The sequence below is a fragment of the Gavialis gangeticus genome, unplaced genomic scaffold (genome assembly GCF_001723915.1).
Source record: "Gavialis gangeticus isolate Ggan-Ray unplaced genomic scaffold, GavGan_comp1, whole genome shotgun sequence".
Classification (NCBI taxonomy): domain Eukaryota; kingdom Metazoa; phylum Chordata; order Crocodylia; family Gavialidae; genus Gavialis; species Gavialis gangeticus.
In genome coordinates this window covers 100,429,442-100,443,993 of record NW_017728992.1, presented here as the reverse complement: position 1 = coordinate 100,443,993, position 14,552 = coordinate 100,429,442, and the positions used below count along the sequence as shown (strand labels likewise).

The window sequence follows — 14,552 nt, the reverse complement described above, 5'->3', positions numbered from 1 at the left end:
CTGAGACTTTGGTGACATGTAGGAGGTATGCACAGGTGCATATGCACCCCCTGAGATTGGCCCCTGCTCCTTGCCGCTGACCCCACTGCAGCCGCCTGCGGGCAGTCCCCTCTCAGCCCACCCTTACCGCTGCCTGCAGGTGGTCCCCACTTGTCGCTGTCACACCCCTGCCACTATCTGTGGGTAGTCCTCATGCCCCCCCAGCCTCAGGACGCACGAGGCATTCATGAATTGAGATCATAACTATAGGCAATAACTTTCCATGACACATTATGAATAGATTTAACAGATGAATACATTAGGAAATGTACATCAGCACCAGAATTTAAGCATGTGATATTTTTCTTTATCTCATGTTTTCTGCTAGAAGGTTATAAAAAGTTTTGTATACACAGATAATTGAATTACTCCTGATGTTTTATTTTTCTATAAGCATTTGTTTGCTTTGGTTTCTGGATTCTGTTTTATCTTTACTTCACCTACCCCCCAAAACAAACAAACAAACAAACAAACAAACAAACAATTTTAAAGTGTTGCCACATTAGGCTGCTGCTTTTAATCAAATGTTTATCTGTTCAAGCTCTCATGCAGTCTGGTTTCTGAATCCTTTGCCTTGGATAATATAAGCATACATATGAATGATACTGATTTCTCTTTAGGTGGGATAAGCTAGCAAAACTCTACATTTTTGCCTAATGTCAAATAGTCAAAACCAGGAGTAAAATGGAACACTTATCTGTGCGACATGCTCTATTCACAATGGTATTAACTCCAGAAACCATACTCATGGATCCAGATTAATAAAAAAGACAAAGCTTGAATCATTTTTTCTCTTTGGAAACACAGTTTGAAATAACTCTACATAATTGCTTCAAGTTAAAATAATTCCAAAATAGTTGACTAATTGGAAAAGAAATGATAGATTTTTTTATTTTACTAGTAAGAACAGCTCCTTGCTGTCCTCTGGTGGAATACTACTTCCTGTGAGGATGATTTCTTTTTAAGAGACACTGAGATTCTGTTGCAGTTGTTTTTAAATGGTATCTATGCTTCATATTTTCATTATTTCTCTTCTCATTCTTTCTTACTAGTAGCGTCTATATTTAAAAAAAGATTATGCTTAGCTTACATATTCACATACTGTCAATCATTACCTTCTGAATCAAATTAATTTATATCATCAACCTGTTTGGCTTCACACCTGGTGTCTTGGAAGTAATTATGTAAGAAGACTGCATTGGCTACAAAGAAAACATAAAAATTAGAATGATATTGAAATATCATATCAGTGAGTAGTAAAATACAGTGCAGATTTCAAGGGACTGTATGCCTAATCTGTAATCAGTTATATAAACACATCTATGTCACCCATGATTGTAGTATTCTGAGAAGGAATGATGAGGTTAAGTAGTTCCAAAATAATCATTTCTAGTTTCAAAATTTTGAAATGCAACAATTTAGATGAGAATGTCATCTATTATTGTTTTTTAAATAAAAGCAACTATAATAGAACTCAAACTGAAGTGAGATCATGCCTCAATTTTAATTTAAAAAAAAAGCACATATTTTTTCCAAATGCCAAATTCAAGCACTACATATTTGAGATATTATACAGTGAAAGTAAAACATTGTCAGAGTACAATGATTTGTGTTCTATAAAATAATTACATTCTCATTTGCATTTGACCTCTTTACACTAAGATAGTGTAAAGGAGAATTGGATCCAGTAGCACAGGAGTGTGTGTTAATTTTTATGAATGCTGTGCTCTGATGTGTTGTGTTTTTTTTGGTTACTTAAATTTATTTGTATCACAAGATGTTCAGGACAGAGACTATTTCACTACACGCCCATACAAACAAATCCTACTACAATGGAGTCCTTTGTAAAATGTCTTTTCTCATCATCCAAGAACTCTCATTAAGTTAATTATACTCAGTGCAAACAAGAATGTCTTTGCAAAGGTATTTACAGGTGTTTGACGCACTTCAAATGTTACAGCTGTTCAGGGTCTCAGAGTGTGGGCAGGCTGCATTCCAAATGACAGCATAAACCCCTCTGCCCTCAAACCCAGTTTATAAGTGATAAGGCAAACCTCCCTAGCAATACTCGAGGCACAGTAACTTTGGGCACAGATAAGATTGGATAAAAAAAGATACTCATATTGAATGCTGGAGTGAAAACCATATGAATCTAACAAAAAAAAAAATGCTGAAATTGTGAGAGGGAGATTGATGGTTGTAACTGTGTAAGCCATTTGCTGCATGTCATTGGTGCAGGAATGTAGGGGAAAGAAACTTGAGAGAGAATGTTTGGAAACAAGAAATCATTAACAGTACATTTTTGTTTATTACATTTTTATTACAATTATTGCCCAAAAAGGGAAGGTTATACACATCCTTTAAGTCATCCAGTGCAAAATGGAAGCACCCTATGAGGTCTAACCCTTTCCCCAAGTTTACTAGCAACATTTAAACCTGACATGAGTAGGTACAACTCCACTGAGCTTAAAGTAGAAATCTGGGATGTGGTCCATTAGGAGTTTAGCCATCAACTCCAATGGAAGGAAGCAGGAGGCAGCCCACTGTTTTAAAGGTGCAAAATCAATATATAATGTATTGCCACATAATGAAATATACATACATTAAATAACAGCATTTCCTGATGCATACTTCAGATTCTCCAATGAACTTTGTAAGATGTACATACTCAATGAAATTATTTTTAATTCTGGAAAAAAACCCACAGCATTTTATTTCAAGTTTATATTAACTATAAATATCTAAGGACAAGAAAGATTTCTCCCCTATTTGCATGCTTTGTCTCTCCATTTATGTCTTCTGCTCTTTGCCTTTTGGAGAAAACATTACATTGTAAGGCTGCCTTCGTTTTGGACGCTGGCAGGGAGCAAGATCCTCTTTAATATATCCTTAAAAGAAAAAGCCAAAACAAAACCAAAATAGGGATAAAGATTTCAGAACTATCTGGCTGTGAAAGTACGTACAGTATAAAAGGCACAATAACTTGCATTTACCAGAACTTTAAGCATTTCCTACAGCAAATATTTTTTATTTAAAAAAATGTATTTCCATTTTTGAAGACTAGCTGCATCTGCCAGTGAATGCTATTAGTATGCCATTCAGGGACAGACAGCTACATCAAGCAACTTTCAAAGGTACTCAGCGTGCTTCAAATAACTCACCTCACGTGGTTTAATACAAACTGAATACATCAAAGCTCTACTGAAGTCAGGTTCTCAATATTTTAAGTATATTAAATATTATCTCACATTTCAACATCTTTTCAATGGAAGCTTTGATAATTTTACCTTAATGTACCATTTAGGAAGAGATAATATATTTCACCACCCTAATGAGGGTATTCTTTTTCTGAGTAACAACTGCAGTATATAAAATTAACACTTATATAGTGTTCCACTCAGATAACTTATAGTTTAGGGTACATATCACATATAGACTCTGCATCTCTTTTTTGCTGTAGTTCTGTAACATGGTTGTTACAAGAAAGGAGGACTAGCTCTTGAGCATTTGCATCCACATGAGGGCTGCTAAGAACCATCAATAACCTAATGGACCTTGCCTTATAAGAATGAAGGGGTAGCCAAAAACCTAGCTTCATTTAGGCAAATAGTAACCAACAACCCACCCAACTGGAAAATGGAATGATCCTTTGAGATTGTCTGGTCATAGGGAAGAGGAACTGTTAAGTACTTAAAATAAAAGAAGCTGGCTTTGAGCAGGTCTCTCTCACTGATTAGAACAGGAAGCGATTAAGCAGGTGAAGTGAGGTCCAAGACTAGGTATCTGAAGATGCTGGAACACTGGCGATGCATCGGGGTGCATGTGCACCCCCTGCAAAAGCACCCTCCCCACCTGACACCGCTTGCAGTGTGTGCGGGTGGTTGCCAGCCACCAGTTGGCACTGTGGCCACCTGCAGGAGCTCACCACTTGCTGCTGCCACACTCCCACCACTGACAGCTCTGTCACTGCCTGAAGGAGCTCACCATGCCCCCCAGCCTCCGGGGGCACACGGCGTTTATGTCCTGGAAGGCACCCACCCCAAAAATGCTCAAGAATGAGGAGGATTCAGAACAGGAATTGCATAGGCAGTATTTTATTTTTTTGCATGGATCTGTATTTCTCTTGTATTGTTTAAAGGAAAGAGATTTGGTGTATAAGGTATGTGTGATGTGTACTTCAACCTGTCATGGGCTGTGTACACATGTTCAAACAATCCGAGAGAATTCTCCCAGGTTTGATTTCTTGATAGAAAAACACTTACCCAGAGATGCCTGAACACAGACATTAGAACGCTGAACCCCTGAAGAGCAGAGAGCTTGCAGTGCTGACATTGTGTTGCCAGGGGGCCCCTGCCTGCACATTTTACCATGCTTGGCAGGTTTCCTCAGTCTGCCTGGAGACAGAAAGCAGCAGTGTGCAGGGCAGCACAGGTTGGCTGACCCAGACTGCTCAGGGTCAACCTGTGTCTCCCTGTAGCACAATGTGGGAATTATGGAGGCATGTTCTGCTCCTTGTTCTGCTGGAGCAGTACAGTCCAGTTAGGTGACATACCATCTCCCTGAGGGGGAAGGTGGGGCAGGAGGAGCAAAGCACTCTAACTCTAAAGGACTGTGCTATGGCTTCTCTCACAAGATAATGTGTACAGGCATTCGCTCTCCCAGGTGCAATTTAAGCCTGGTTGTTCCATTTCTCCGGGAGCAGCCATTTTTACTCTGTGAGAAAAAGCCTGAACATCTGTACACTTGTGGTCTCTCTTGGGAGAGCATCAACTATCCCATGAGAAACTTAATGTTGGTATGTGACCACAGTTACCCAAGTAGAACGCTATATAAAATGTGAATTTATGTATTGCAATTGTTACTCAGAAACAGAATACCTTTATTAGGGTTGATTCTCTCTCCAAAATTTTTTCAGAAAACTCTTGTCTTATCATTTGTATCTGAAGGATTAAAATTTAAACCGGAGAACCCATGTGGATGGAGTAGAGGGGTGCAATGAATGGTGGGGGAATGTGCCTACAGTCATTGCAGAGTCTTGTTGGGGATGTTCAGCATTGGTCTTGGGTAGCTTGACTGTAACATTCTGTGTCTGAGAAGGGGTATTTGACAGACAGCTCATGCCCTGGACCAAGCCAAGAAATCTAAAGAAAAAGCCTACCTCAAATCAAACTTATAAGCATGTGGACCCAGCATGTAGGGGGGGAAAAGGGGAGCTCAGTTAGGACTGTAACTCTGAGCAGTAGCTTGTACTTATCTTAAATGAATAAGATTAGGTCTCTGAGTCCAATGTTTGAAATACCTTAAAACTTCTTAGTACAGGTTCAAATTTAAATTAAATCAATCCATTCTTTTATAAAATAGCTTGATTAGCATTATTCACTACTTGAAAGTATTGCATAAGAGCTCAAAAATCATCACCCTCTGTTCTGAAAGGGTGCTGAAAATCCCATTGCACTGACTGAGAGGGCCTTGTTTTCCCAGTTGTGCCTAAAAACTGGAGAACAGAAAGCTCAGAGCATCGTTATTGATGGTTATTTCATAAAATATATAATATATGAGTATGGAAATAACAAGACAATGAAGAGATCTGAAAGGCATGTAGCCTCCTTCAATGTAGAATTTAGGCCCTTTGAAGATATTTATCCAAATACATAACAAAATATATGCATTTTAAAGCCACTACCCCATTCAAGTGAAGAGTGTCCTTGATAAAATAGAATGATCACCATCTTTTAAGAAAAATTCCTATTTCAAAATGTTTCTGACTCAAAAATATCAGAAGAACTTTGATTCCTAGAGTGCTAGTGTAGAATATCTTTTGGAACAAAATCCTTTTGGCTACAGCTTGCTAAAAATTACTTGAAACACATGCATTTAGAACCATAATACTAGCAAAGTACAATGGATTAAAAATGAGTGCGCTTTTTTAAACAGTGGACCTGTGTTGGTAACTCAGATTCTTGTGCCAAGTTCTACTGGCTTCTGAAAAGCTATTTATACAAAGAATAATCTATGTGAAGGAGAGTCTAAAGTGCAGTTTCTACATTTTAATAATGACAGGGTAGTAACATGCACAAGAAAATTCTCAATGTTCAGAGGATAAGCAAAGATACTAAGCAATACAGCCATCTTATCATGTCTCTTCTCTGCAATAGTATAAACAGGGGAGGCCAACCTGCTACATAAGTGCCACAAGTGACAAGGCAGCCTTTATGTGGGGCATGCAGTAGATCAGAAAGGAGACAGGCAGTACAGCAGCAGATAAGGCAGGAAGCAACAATAGAGCAGGTAATCAGGCAGGGAGCACAGACTAGGGAGCAAAGAGCAGAGCAGCAGAACTGGTGGAGGAAAGGGACTAGGAGTGGCACATCAGGAGGGTACCAGGGTAGCACACCTGCCAAATAGATTTGTCCCAAAGGTTTACTTAGGCTAGACAAAAGTAGATCAACAATGTGTCCTGTCATTTGGGGCCTAAAGTAGTAGTGAGCTAGCTTCTTGCCTCAAATCTGCAAGGTTAAATCTAATCTTAGGTCAAAAATAAAAATGGTTTTGGTTTAGTTTTGGGAAATTCTCCTTATTTTGATTTTTTCTGATTTAATTTGTAGGAACTTACCGCCCAAGAGATATTGAACAAGTAGTGACATTTACTCTATTTCTTGGTAGCTGAGGGTAAAATGGAGTTTGACAAATCTGTAGGGGTGCCAACTTTATGAAATGAGCATAATTTTAGTATTTTAATGTTATAAGTATTAATTTTAAAAACAAAAACATAAAAATCATCTAGTAAAATAATTTTCTACACTTACCTCTGTCCATACAAGTTTGGGTGGAAGGAAAACCAACCTCCCAGAAGTTTTCTGGTGTACTAGGTGGAATGTAACGGAATCGATGTCTTGAACAGGCTGCTAGTTTCTTCTCTCTCTCTTCTTCTGGAATGTCCGCATAATACTAATAGAAAATGGAAAGTCTCTTTTTGCAATAGGTTGCGACAAACAGACAATAATACAGAAGGCGCAACTGTATTACTTATATCATTCACTGCTGATCATTGAATTTAAATAGAATATAATTTGCTGAATCTTGCCAACAGTACACAGCTTGAATATCTTAGTACTGACTTGCTAGATTAAATTTAATCTTCATTACTGTAACTTTAAAAATACACTTTGCATTGGCAACCATGTTAGTTTTATTCCCTATAACATAAAACAGAATAAGACACAAACACAAACACTTATACATGGTGAATAGTTCTACTACTGGTCTCATGAAGTTAAGCATGTACATATGTCATTGTGGGATTGAGGCCTAAAGTAGACTGGAATTCCCTAGTTAAGAGTCAAAATTAATTAATTAAAAATGTCACTGAATTTTCTGGTAAGAGTGACCCAGCCATGGCCATAAATTAAGATCACTTGCCCACACCTAGATTTGAACTGCCAGCCTTTTTGATCCCAGCTCATGACTCAGGCCCTTCAGCTGCAGAAGAGGCCTTCTGGTAAGACTGAAAAAAATTTTTTTTGCTGTGCCTAGTTTATGGTTGTTACAATGGAAAAAGAAGTCAAGGCCTGAGTCATAGGGCTCCTTGATTCACTACCCAGCAACAGACACAAATCAAAGTGTCCAAAGACATGGCCTAAGTTATGCCAACTGACTATGACTTTGAAGGTATTATTCACCAGCTAGGGGCTGTCTGGTGCATAAAGTCATCTGGCCACTCCTCCTCCCATTCTGCGTCAGAGGTGCATTGAGCGAGGCACAGCAGTTAGTTCTCTGTATGGAAGGCAGCGCCTCCTCGAACATGAAAAGTTTCCCACAGCATAGCTATAGTGAATCTCCACCTTTCTGTTGGCTGAGCAGCTCTAAAGGGTAAGATCAGGGTTATATCTGCTTATACAGAGGAAGAAGGCAGGGTAGATTTGTTCGCTGACTGGACCATGTAATATATTATTTTTAAGTCACAAAGGTTGCACTGGCATCAGGGGAATTTGGCTCTTCCTAAACAGACAGATAGATAGATCTAGGAAGAGCCAAATTCCCCTGATGCTAGTGCAACCATTGTGACTTTAAAATAATGCATTACATAGCTCAGTCATTGATTACTCAGCATGATCACAGGTTTGTCTTGTGAAAGGGAAGTTTTGGGGTTTGTTTATTTTTTAAAATTTTTCTAGTATTTTAGACCATAGTCCTAGCTGGAAGCTCCTGCTAATGCAAGTCTTTATGTATTCTTTATGAAGTGGCACAAGATGTCTGAATGTAGCACTTTTATAAGACTGAACAGAATTCAACTAGGCTGGCAAGCCAACAGCCTGGTATAACCCAGATTTTAAAAACTGAATCTCATAAATAGCTAAAATAATCCTGCAAAAATAACATGCTGTAATAAGCAGAAGAGACACAGTGGAGTTAAAATCCTAGTCCTATTGAGCAAAAAGTGATGTACAGTGCAACACATGAAAGAAATGGAATATTCATGCAGTGCTGCTGTTCACCTTTAGTAATGGTATGCCCCAACATTTTCTCTCTCGTCTCTATCTACAGATAGAATGATGCAAAACAAAACCTACATCTTGAGACTGTTGAAGTATGTTAGCAAACTAATGTTAGTTAACATTTGGTGAGAACAAAAGCAAAAGAACAGGAGAAAAACCCCCAGAAAGGACAAGATGTCAATAATGGTGGTAGAAGGAAGAAGAAAAATAAGTTCCATTTAAAGTTCTTTCACCATGTAGGAAATATAGGTATGCCTGAGACAGAGGTACCATTTTTCATCCCAAAAATGTATTTGAGTTAATGTTATCCAGGCTCTGATTGACACTAGAGCAGTGTTTCTCAACCCTTTTTGTACCAGGACCCATTTGTAAACATCCATGGACAGTCCTGACCCAGTGCCACTCCTCCTACCTGCTGCCCCTCCCCCAACCCCTCAGTGTGTGGGGTGAGGGCATATGGGGTAGGGGAGCCCCAGGCAGTCCCTTGCGGGCTGAAACTCTGACAGCCTGTAAGGGAAAAGCCATGGTTTCCCACATTTTTCTCCTCTAAAAGTGAAACCATTTTTTAAAGTTCGTTTGCGACCCTTTCATATCTTCTTGTGACCCACTTCTGAGTTGCGACCCACAGGTTGAGAAACATGGCACTAGAGCATCATTTGTTCTCAATGTTCATCAGGATTTCCATCTGATGTCAATTAGGCTTTCTTGATCACTGAGACAGCAAAGAGTTTCAGGCTTTTAACAATTTTAACCAAAACTGTCAGAGTATCCCTACACATTCTGTAATGTTCCCATTTGGTTAGAAGGAGCCAGATCCTCAAAAAAAGTTATCTACCTACAGCAATTGTGATTCTTACAAATGATGTTACTCTTACAAATTCCACTCTTGATGTGCATTCTTCTTGAATAGCAGTGTTTATTATGATCAAAGCTGAGCACCCCTTATGTCCTCCCCCTTTGCGCCCCCCCAACCCTATTGTAGCCAAGCTTATAAGGGACTGAGCAGCTGTAACAACACTCAGTTCTTTTGCCAAAATGAAACCCCACATGTGAGACTCAGATCAGTGGGAAAAAAAGGAAAATACCAGTTTCCATTGTTGGTGACCAACACAGTTCTTTCAACAGGAAGAAGGAGAGGAATTTTACTTGAAGACTGATTGTCTAACATTTCTACTTATGTTGAGGTCAGATTTGGAAGCATGCATCAACAAATAGTGCAGTGCGAACACATGGATGGAGGTTTGGATAGCATCCTTTCAAATTCAGACACTGGGATGTTGGAGATGGAGCAGAGAGGATTAAAACACCATGGTCAAATGGTCTGATGTGACCTGGATCATTATTTGCTACCTGATAGTGGGTCTTAATACAGTGAGGACCTCCTTGAATAATCTCTGGATATACATAGAACTGGCTTGAGCTGGGGTCTGTTAATCTTTCTTGGACTTCTCACTGGAGGAGACAATGGGCTGCATTTCTTCAGTAAGAAAAAATTTAAGCCTCCCTGCTCTTAAGGGTCCTCTACAAGAACAAAGAGAAATCTGGAACATGAATTTTTCCCAAGTATACTGGAGTGGCACTTATGCTAATGTTCAGCATGGTAGTCAAATAATCAGGTGATTTGATTGAATCAGCTCATATTGGGTGGAGCTTTCATGGTATTGGGAGGTGTGGGGGTAAAGAGTTTGAACCAGGCTTCAAGAAAGTTGTTTATTTTTCTTCTTCATAGTCCAGGGCAAAGTTTTAAGTTCCCAGTAGCTTGGAGGTTCTGAGGGATACAGCACAGCCACAGAAAATGACTGCTATTGAAATGAAGCCTGGCCTCAGGTACATACATATGGAGAGTGGAATCCTATGTAGATAATCACCCCAGGTAGAATTAACATATATTTTTTGTGTTTTGAGAGACACTGCTTTCCAGTCCTCTCTAATCTGCAGTTTCAGGGTAGGCAGTTCAATAGTGTAATACAGGTTCTATTTGTTGCATCACCCTTTCATTCCAAAACTCTGAAAAACCTGTTTGAATCTGACCATCAACATCAATAAGTAAGCAGAGAACAGAAGGCTAATTGGCCTAGAAAGTTCAGATGTAACAATTCCAACATGGACATTTTTAGTTAAGCTGGAGAGGATGAGAAGTAGAAGAACTGCAAAGTGGGTAATGAACTTATTAATGGGAAGATAATAATGAGTATCACTGAAAGGAGAAATATATGGGTAGAGAGAGGGTATTAATTAAACTGGTTTTCAGACTGATCGCAATAAATATTTTTATTAAATTACTTTTGGCACAAAATTTGGTGTGAGCTTATGCAATTTGCTGGCACAAATTTTGTTGGCACAAAGTTAGGAGGCAAATGCACCACAAAGGACGACTGGGATACCATACAGGAAAACCTGCATAAGCTATTATGGATAAACTCATACAGGAAAACCTAGATTATTAGCAACTAATACCAGAAACTTCTGCCATAAAGTGGAGCTCATCAACTGGAAAATGGGAATGGATCTAAAATTTTGAGAAGTGGGGTGTGGTACAGACCTCACTGGCCTGCATGGAGACAGAAAGGGGGGCAGGGAGCAAGTGGTTGAGACCAGCACTATTGGCAGCAGAGAGTTCACTACATGATGACTGTCACCTTCCCCCCAATGAAAATAAGTCAGAAGATCTTTGTGTAGAAATAAAGCAATAACGTACAACCAGGATCCTTTATTAGATCATTAATCTGCACCTCAGACATGTTGTGAAATGAGATCACAGCTCAGTAAATTCCATCAAATTGAAAAGTTCATCAATGGCCAAGTTAAGCACGTCCTTTATTACATGCTTAAAAGACTTTAAGATTTATCTATATTAAAAAAGTACCTGAAATCAGTTGCTGACATGTGGAAAACAATATTAAATGACTTACCAACATTATTTTCAATCCCTAACTATAACTCCCATACTTTTAACCTAGTCTGCAAAAAAACTGGAAAGATGCACAAAATGTGTACCCCATAAGTTCCTTGGTCATGTCAAATACAAACCAAGTATTACCAAAAAAGTCAGCCTGTTGCACCGATTAGGAATGTGCAAAACTATAATATAAAACAGTTGATGCCAACAAGCCATACATTTTCAAAATGATGAAATATATCTCTATGTGTCCGGTTTTCAATGAGTTCTACAGAGGCATATGCAGTTTTACCAGGCATAACTGCATACACACATCAATGGTTAGGGGCAACTTTTTGAAAATTGGATGCTATAAAAGATCTGTGTTTTTATTTTCTTTCTGAAATACTTGTAAAACACTATAATTGTATTTTGGACCCAATTCTGGCTCTCTCAACTTTAGCAGAATTAGAGTGTCAGTCTCTGGCTGATAGTTGCGTACCCATCCTTGGCTATCTGATTTATTTCTGTTAATGGATGTTTCACTGACCCCAGCATATGACATTCGTCCATCTTGTGGGATGTGCTTGCTGGTGGAGACTCTGGAGGGCCAGGTGAGGGAGCTCCAGGAGGAAGTGAGCAGACTGTGAACCACCATGGAACATGAAGCAGATATTGATATTTACTGCCAAACTCTACACCTGGAGAAGGATGCCATGGGAACCAGGCAGAAGAGTGGGCTTGACTAATATGTCCCAACTGACACTGCTTGGAAATTGGTCACATCAGGTCCAAAACCATGCTGTGCATCAGCTGCTCCACCAATAGCCCTGCACAACAACTTCACAGCTCTCACATCATCAACGGATGAGGCATCCGCATCCTCTACACCAAAAATAGGACAGGAACAGCCGCCCCCACCAAGAAAGCAGGGGAACAGAAGGCGCCCCCACCAAGAAGGAGAACAGAAGGTGCCATTTGTCATCCAGACCCTTTTGCTCGAGAGGTCTGCTGCCTTCCAGGAGCCAGGATCCAAGATGTAACAGTGAGGATCCCAATGTTGGTCCACCCTATGGACCACTACCCCATGCTTCTTGTCTACATGGGCACCAATGACACGGCGAGAAATAACCCCAGGAGAATCATTAGGGACTACAAGACCATGGGGGTAAAGCTCAAGGAAGTAGGAGCAAGAGTGGTCTTCTCCTCAATCCTCCCAGGTACAGTCCACAGTTGTTGGAGGGAGGAGTGCATCAAGGAAGTCAACTGGAGGCTTTGGAGATTGTGTCACTGTGTTGATTTTGGATTCCTCGACCTTGGCATGCATTTCAACGGCAATAGTCTACATGCAACAGATGGTATTCACCTCACGGGCAGAGGACAAAAGCTCTTCTCTATGGGAATCGTCGATTTGCTGAGGAGGGCTTTAAACTAGGCATGTCTCGGGGAGAGAGCATAGATTCTACTGCTGTACATAAATCCTCTGGCCAAGATGACCCAGGGGAGGGCATTCATGTAGGGGACATCCAGATGAGTACTAACACCCCAGGGCACTTGCAGAGTGACAGAAAACCAGAGGCAACTAGGGATAAACTCAGGTGTCTTTATGGGAATGCCAGAAGCATGGGAAACAAACAGAACAAACTGGCACTCCTTCTAGCAGACAAGGAATTTGACCTCCTTGGGTTGATGGAGACCTGGTGGGATGATGCACATGACTGGGCAGTGGATATTGAGGGCTATAGGCTCTATAGGAAGGATCGCATTGGGAAGGAGAGAGGTGTGGCCCTCTATGTGAAAGAGCGGTACCCTGCCCTGCAGGTCACACTTGATTGCAGGGAAAGGTCCCTTGAGACCCTATGGGTCAAGATACAAGGTGGCTCAGGAGAGAGGGACCTGATTCATAGATGTCAGGGTCAGAAGGGACCTCAGTAAGTAACTGAGTCCGACCCCCTGCCCCAGGCAGGAAAGAGTGCTGGGGTCAGACGAAGCCAGCTAGATGCTTGTCCAGTCTCCTCTTGAAGATCCCCAGGGTAGAGGAGAGCACCACCTTCCTTCAAAGCCCATTCCAGATTCTGGCAACCCTTACTGTGAAGAAGTTCTTTTTAATGTCCAACCTAAATTTGTTTTCTGTCAATTTGTGGCCATTGTTCCTAGTTACTCCAGGGGGTGCCCTAGTAAATAGAGCATCTCCTATTCCCTGCTGCCCTCCCCTGATGAATTTATAGGTAGCCACAAGATCACCTCTCAATCTTCTCTTGTGAAGGCTGAAGAGATCTAGGTCCCTCAGTTTCTCCTCATAGGGCCTTGCTTGCAGGCCTCTGACCATGAGTGGCCCTCCCCTGAACCCTCTCAAGATTCTCTGCATCCCTCTTGAAGTGCAGCGCCCAAAACTGACACAGTACTCCAACTGCAGTCTGACCAGTGCCACATAGAGGGGAAGCATCACCTCCTTGGACCTGTTCGTCTTGCATCTGCTAATGCATGATAAAGTGCAGTTACCCTTGTTGATCACTTTGTCACATTCATGACTTGCGTTCATCTTGGAGTCAACTATGACTCCAAGATCCCTTTCTGCTGTTGTGAAGGTCATCCCCCAGCCTGTAAGTGTGTTGGTGGTTCTTTTTGCCTAGGTACAGCACTCTGTACTTGTCTTTGTTGAACTGCATCCTATTTTGTTCTGCCCATTTTTCCAACCTGTTCAGAGCCGCTTGGATCCATTCCCTACCCTCTGGTGTGTTAACTTTGCCCCATAATTTGGTATCATCTGCCAACTTGGACAGGGTGCTCTCCATGCCCTCGTCCAAGTCACTGATGAAGACACTGAATAGCACTGGTCTAAGGACTGAGCCTTGTGGAACTCCATTGCCCACGTCCTTCCCAGGTTGATATTGACCTGATGGTGGGAGTCTACTATGGACCTCCCTACCAAGAAGAGGAGAGCGACCAGGCATTCTCCAAGGAACTGACTGAGGCAGCCAGTACTAAAGACCTGATTTTCATGGGTGACTTCAACTACCCTGACATCTGTTGGGAAGACCATTCAGCTAGCTTTAGCAGGTCAACCAACTTCCTGGCAGCTACTGACAACCTGTTCTTGACACAGGCTGTGGAAGGACTGACTAGGGGTAAAGCCACTC

General features: G+C 40.8%; 1 protein-coding gene and 1 long non-coding RNA gene across 6 annotated transcripts in view; both read right to left on the bottom strand.

The window, feature by feature from the left end:
- The window catches only part of RBBP8 (RB binding protein 8, endonuclease), a 109,021-nt gene that overhangs the window by 6,879 nt on the left and 87,590 nt on the right, over nt 1-14,552 (bottom strand). For 4 of the 5 annotated variants that reach the window (XM_019526201.1, XM_019526211.1, XM_019526193.1 and 1 more), the window contains 2 exons: nt 6,846-6,987; nt 2,328-2,927 (listed from right to left, as the gene is read on the bottom strand). In XM_019526201.1, coding sequence (XP_019381746.1) covers nt 2,830-2,927; nt 6,846-6,987 — 240 coding nt within the window. In that variant the 3' untranslated portion in view covers nt 2,328-2,829. Of the gene's footprint in view, nt 1-2,327; nt 2,928-6,845; nt 6,988-14,552 lie in introns of those variants that run through there. The other variant, XM_019526227.1, reaches the window with a different exon arrangement.
- On the bottom strand, nt 10,788-12,494 carry LOC109303878. Its single transcript, XR_002099253.1, has 2 exons — nt 12,114-12,494; nt 10,788-11,869 (listed from the first exon to the last, which is right to left on the bottom strand). It is a non-coding gene; the product is annotated as an uncharacterized LOC109303878 (long non-coding RNA).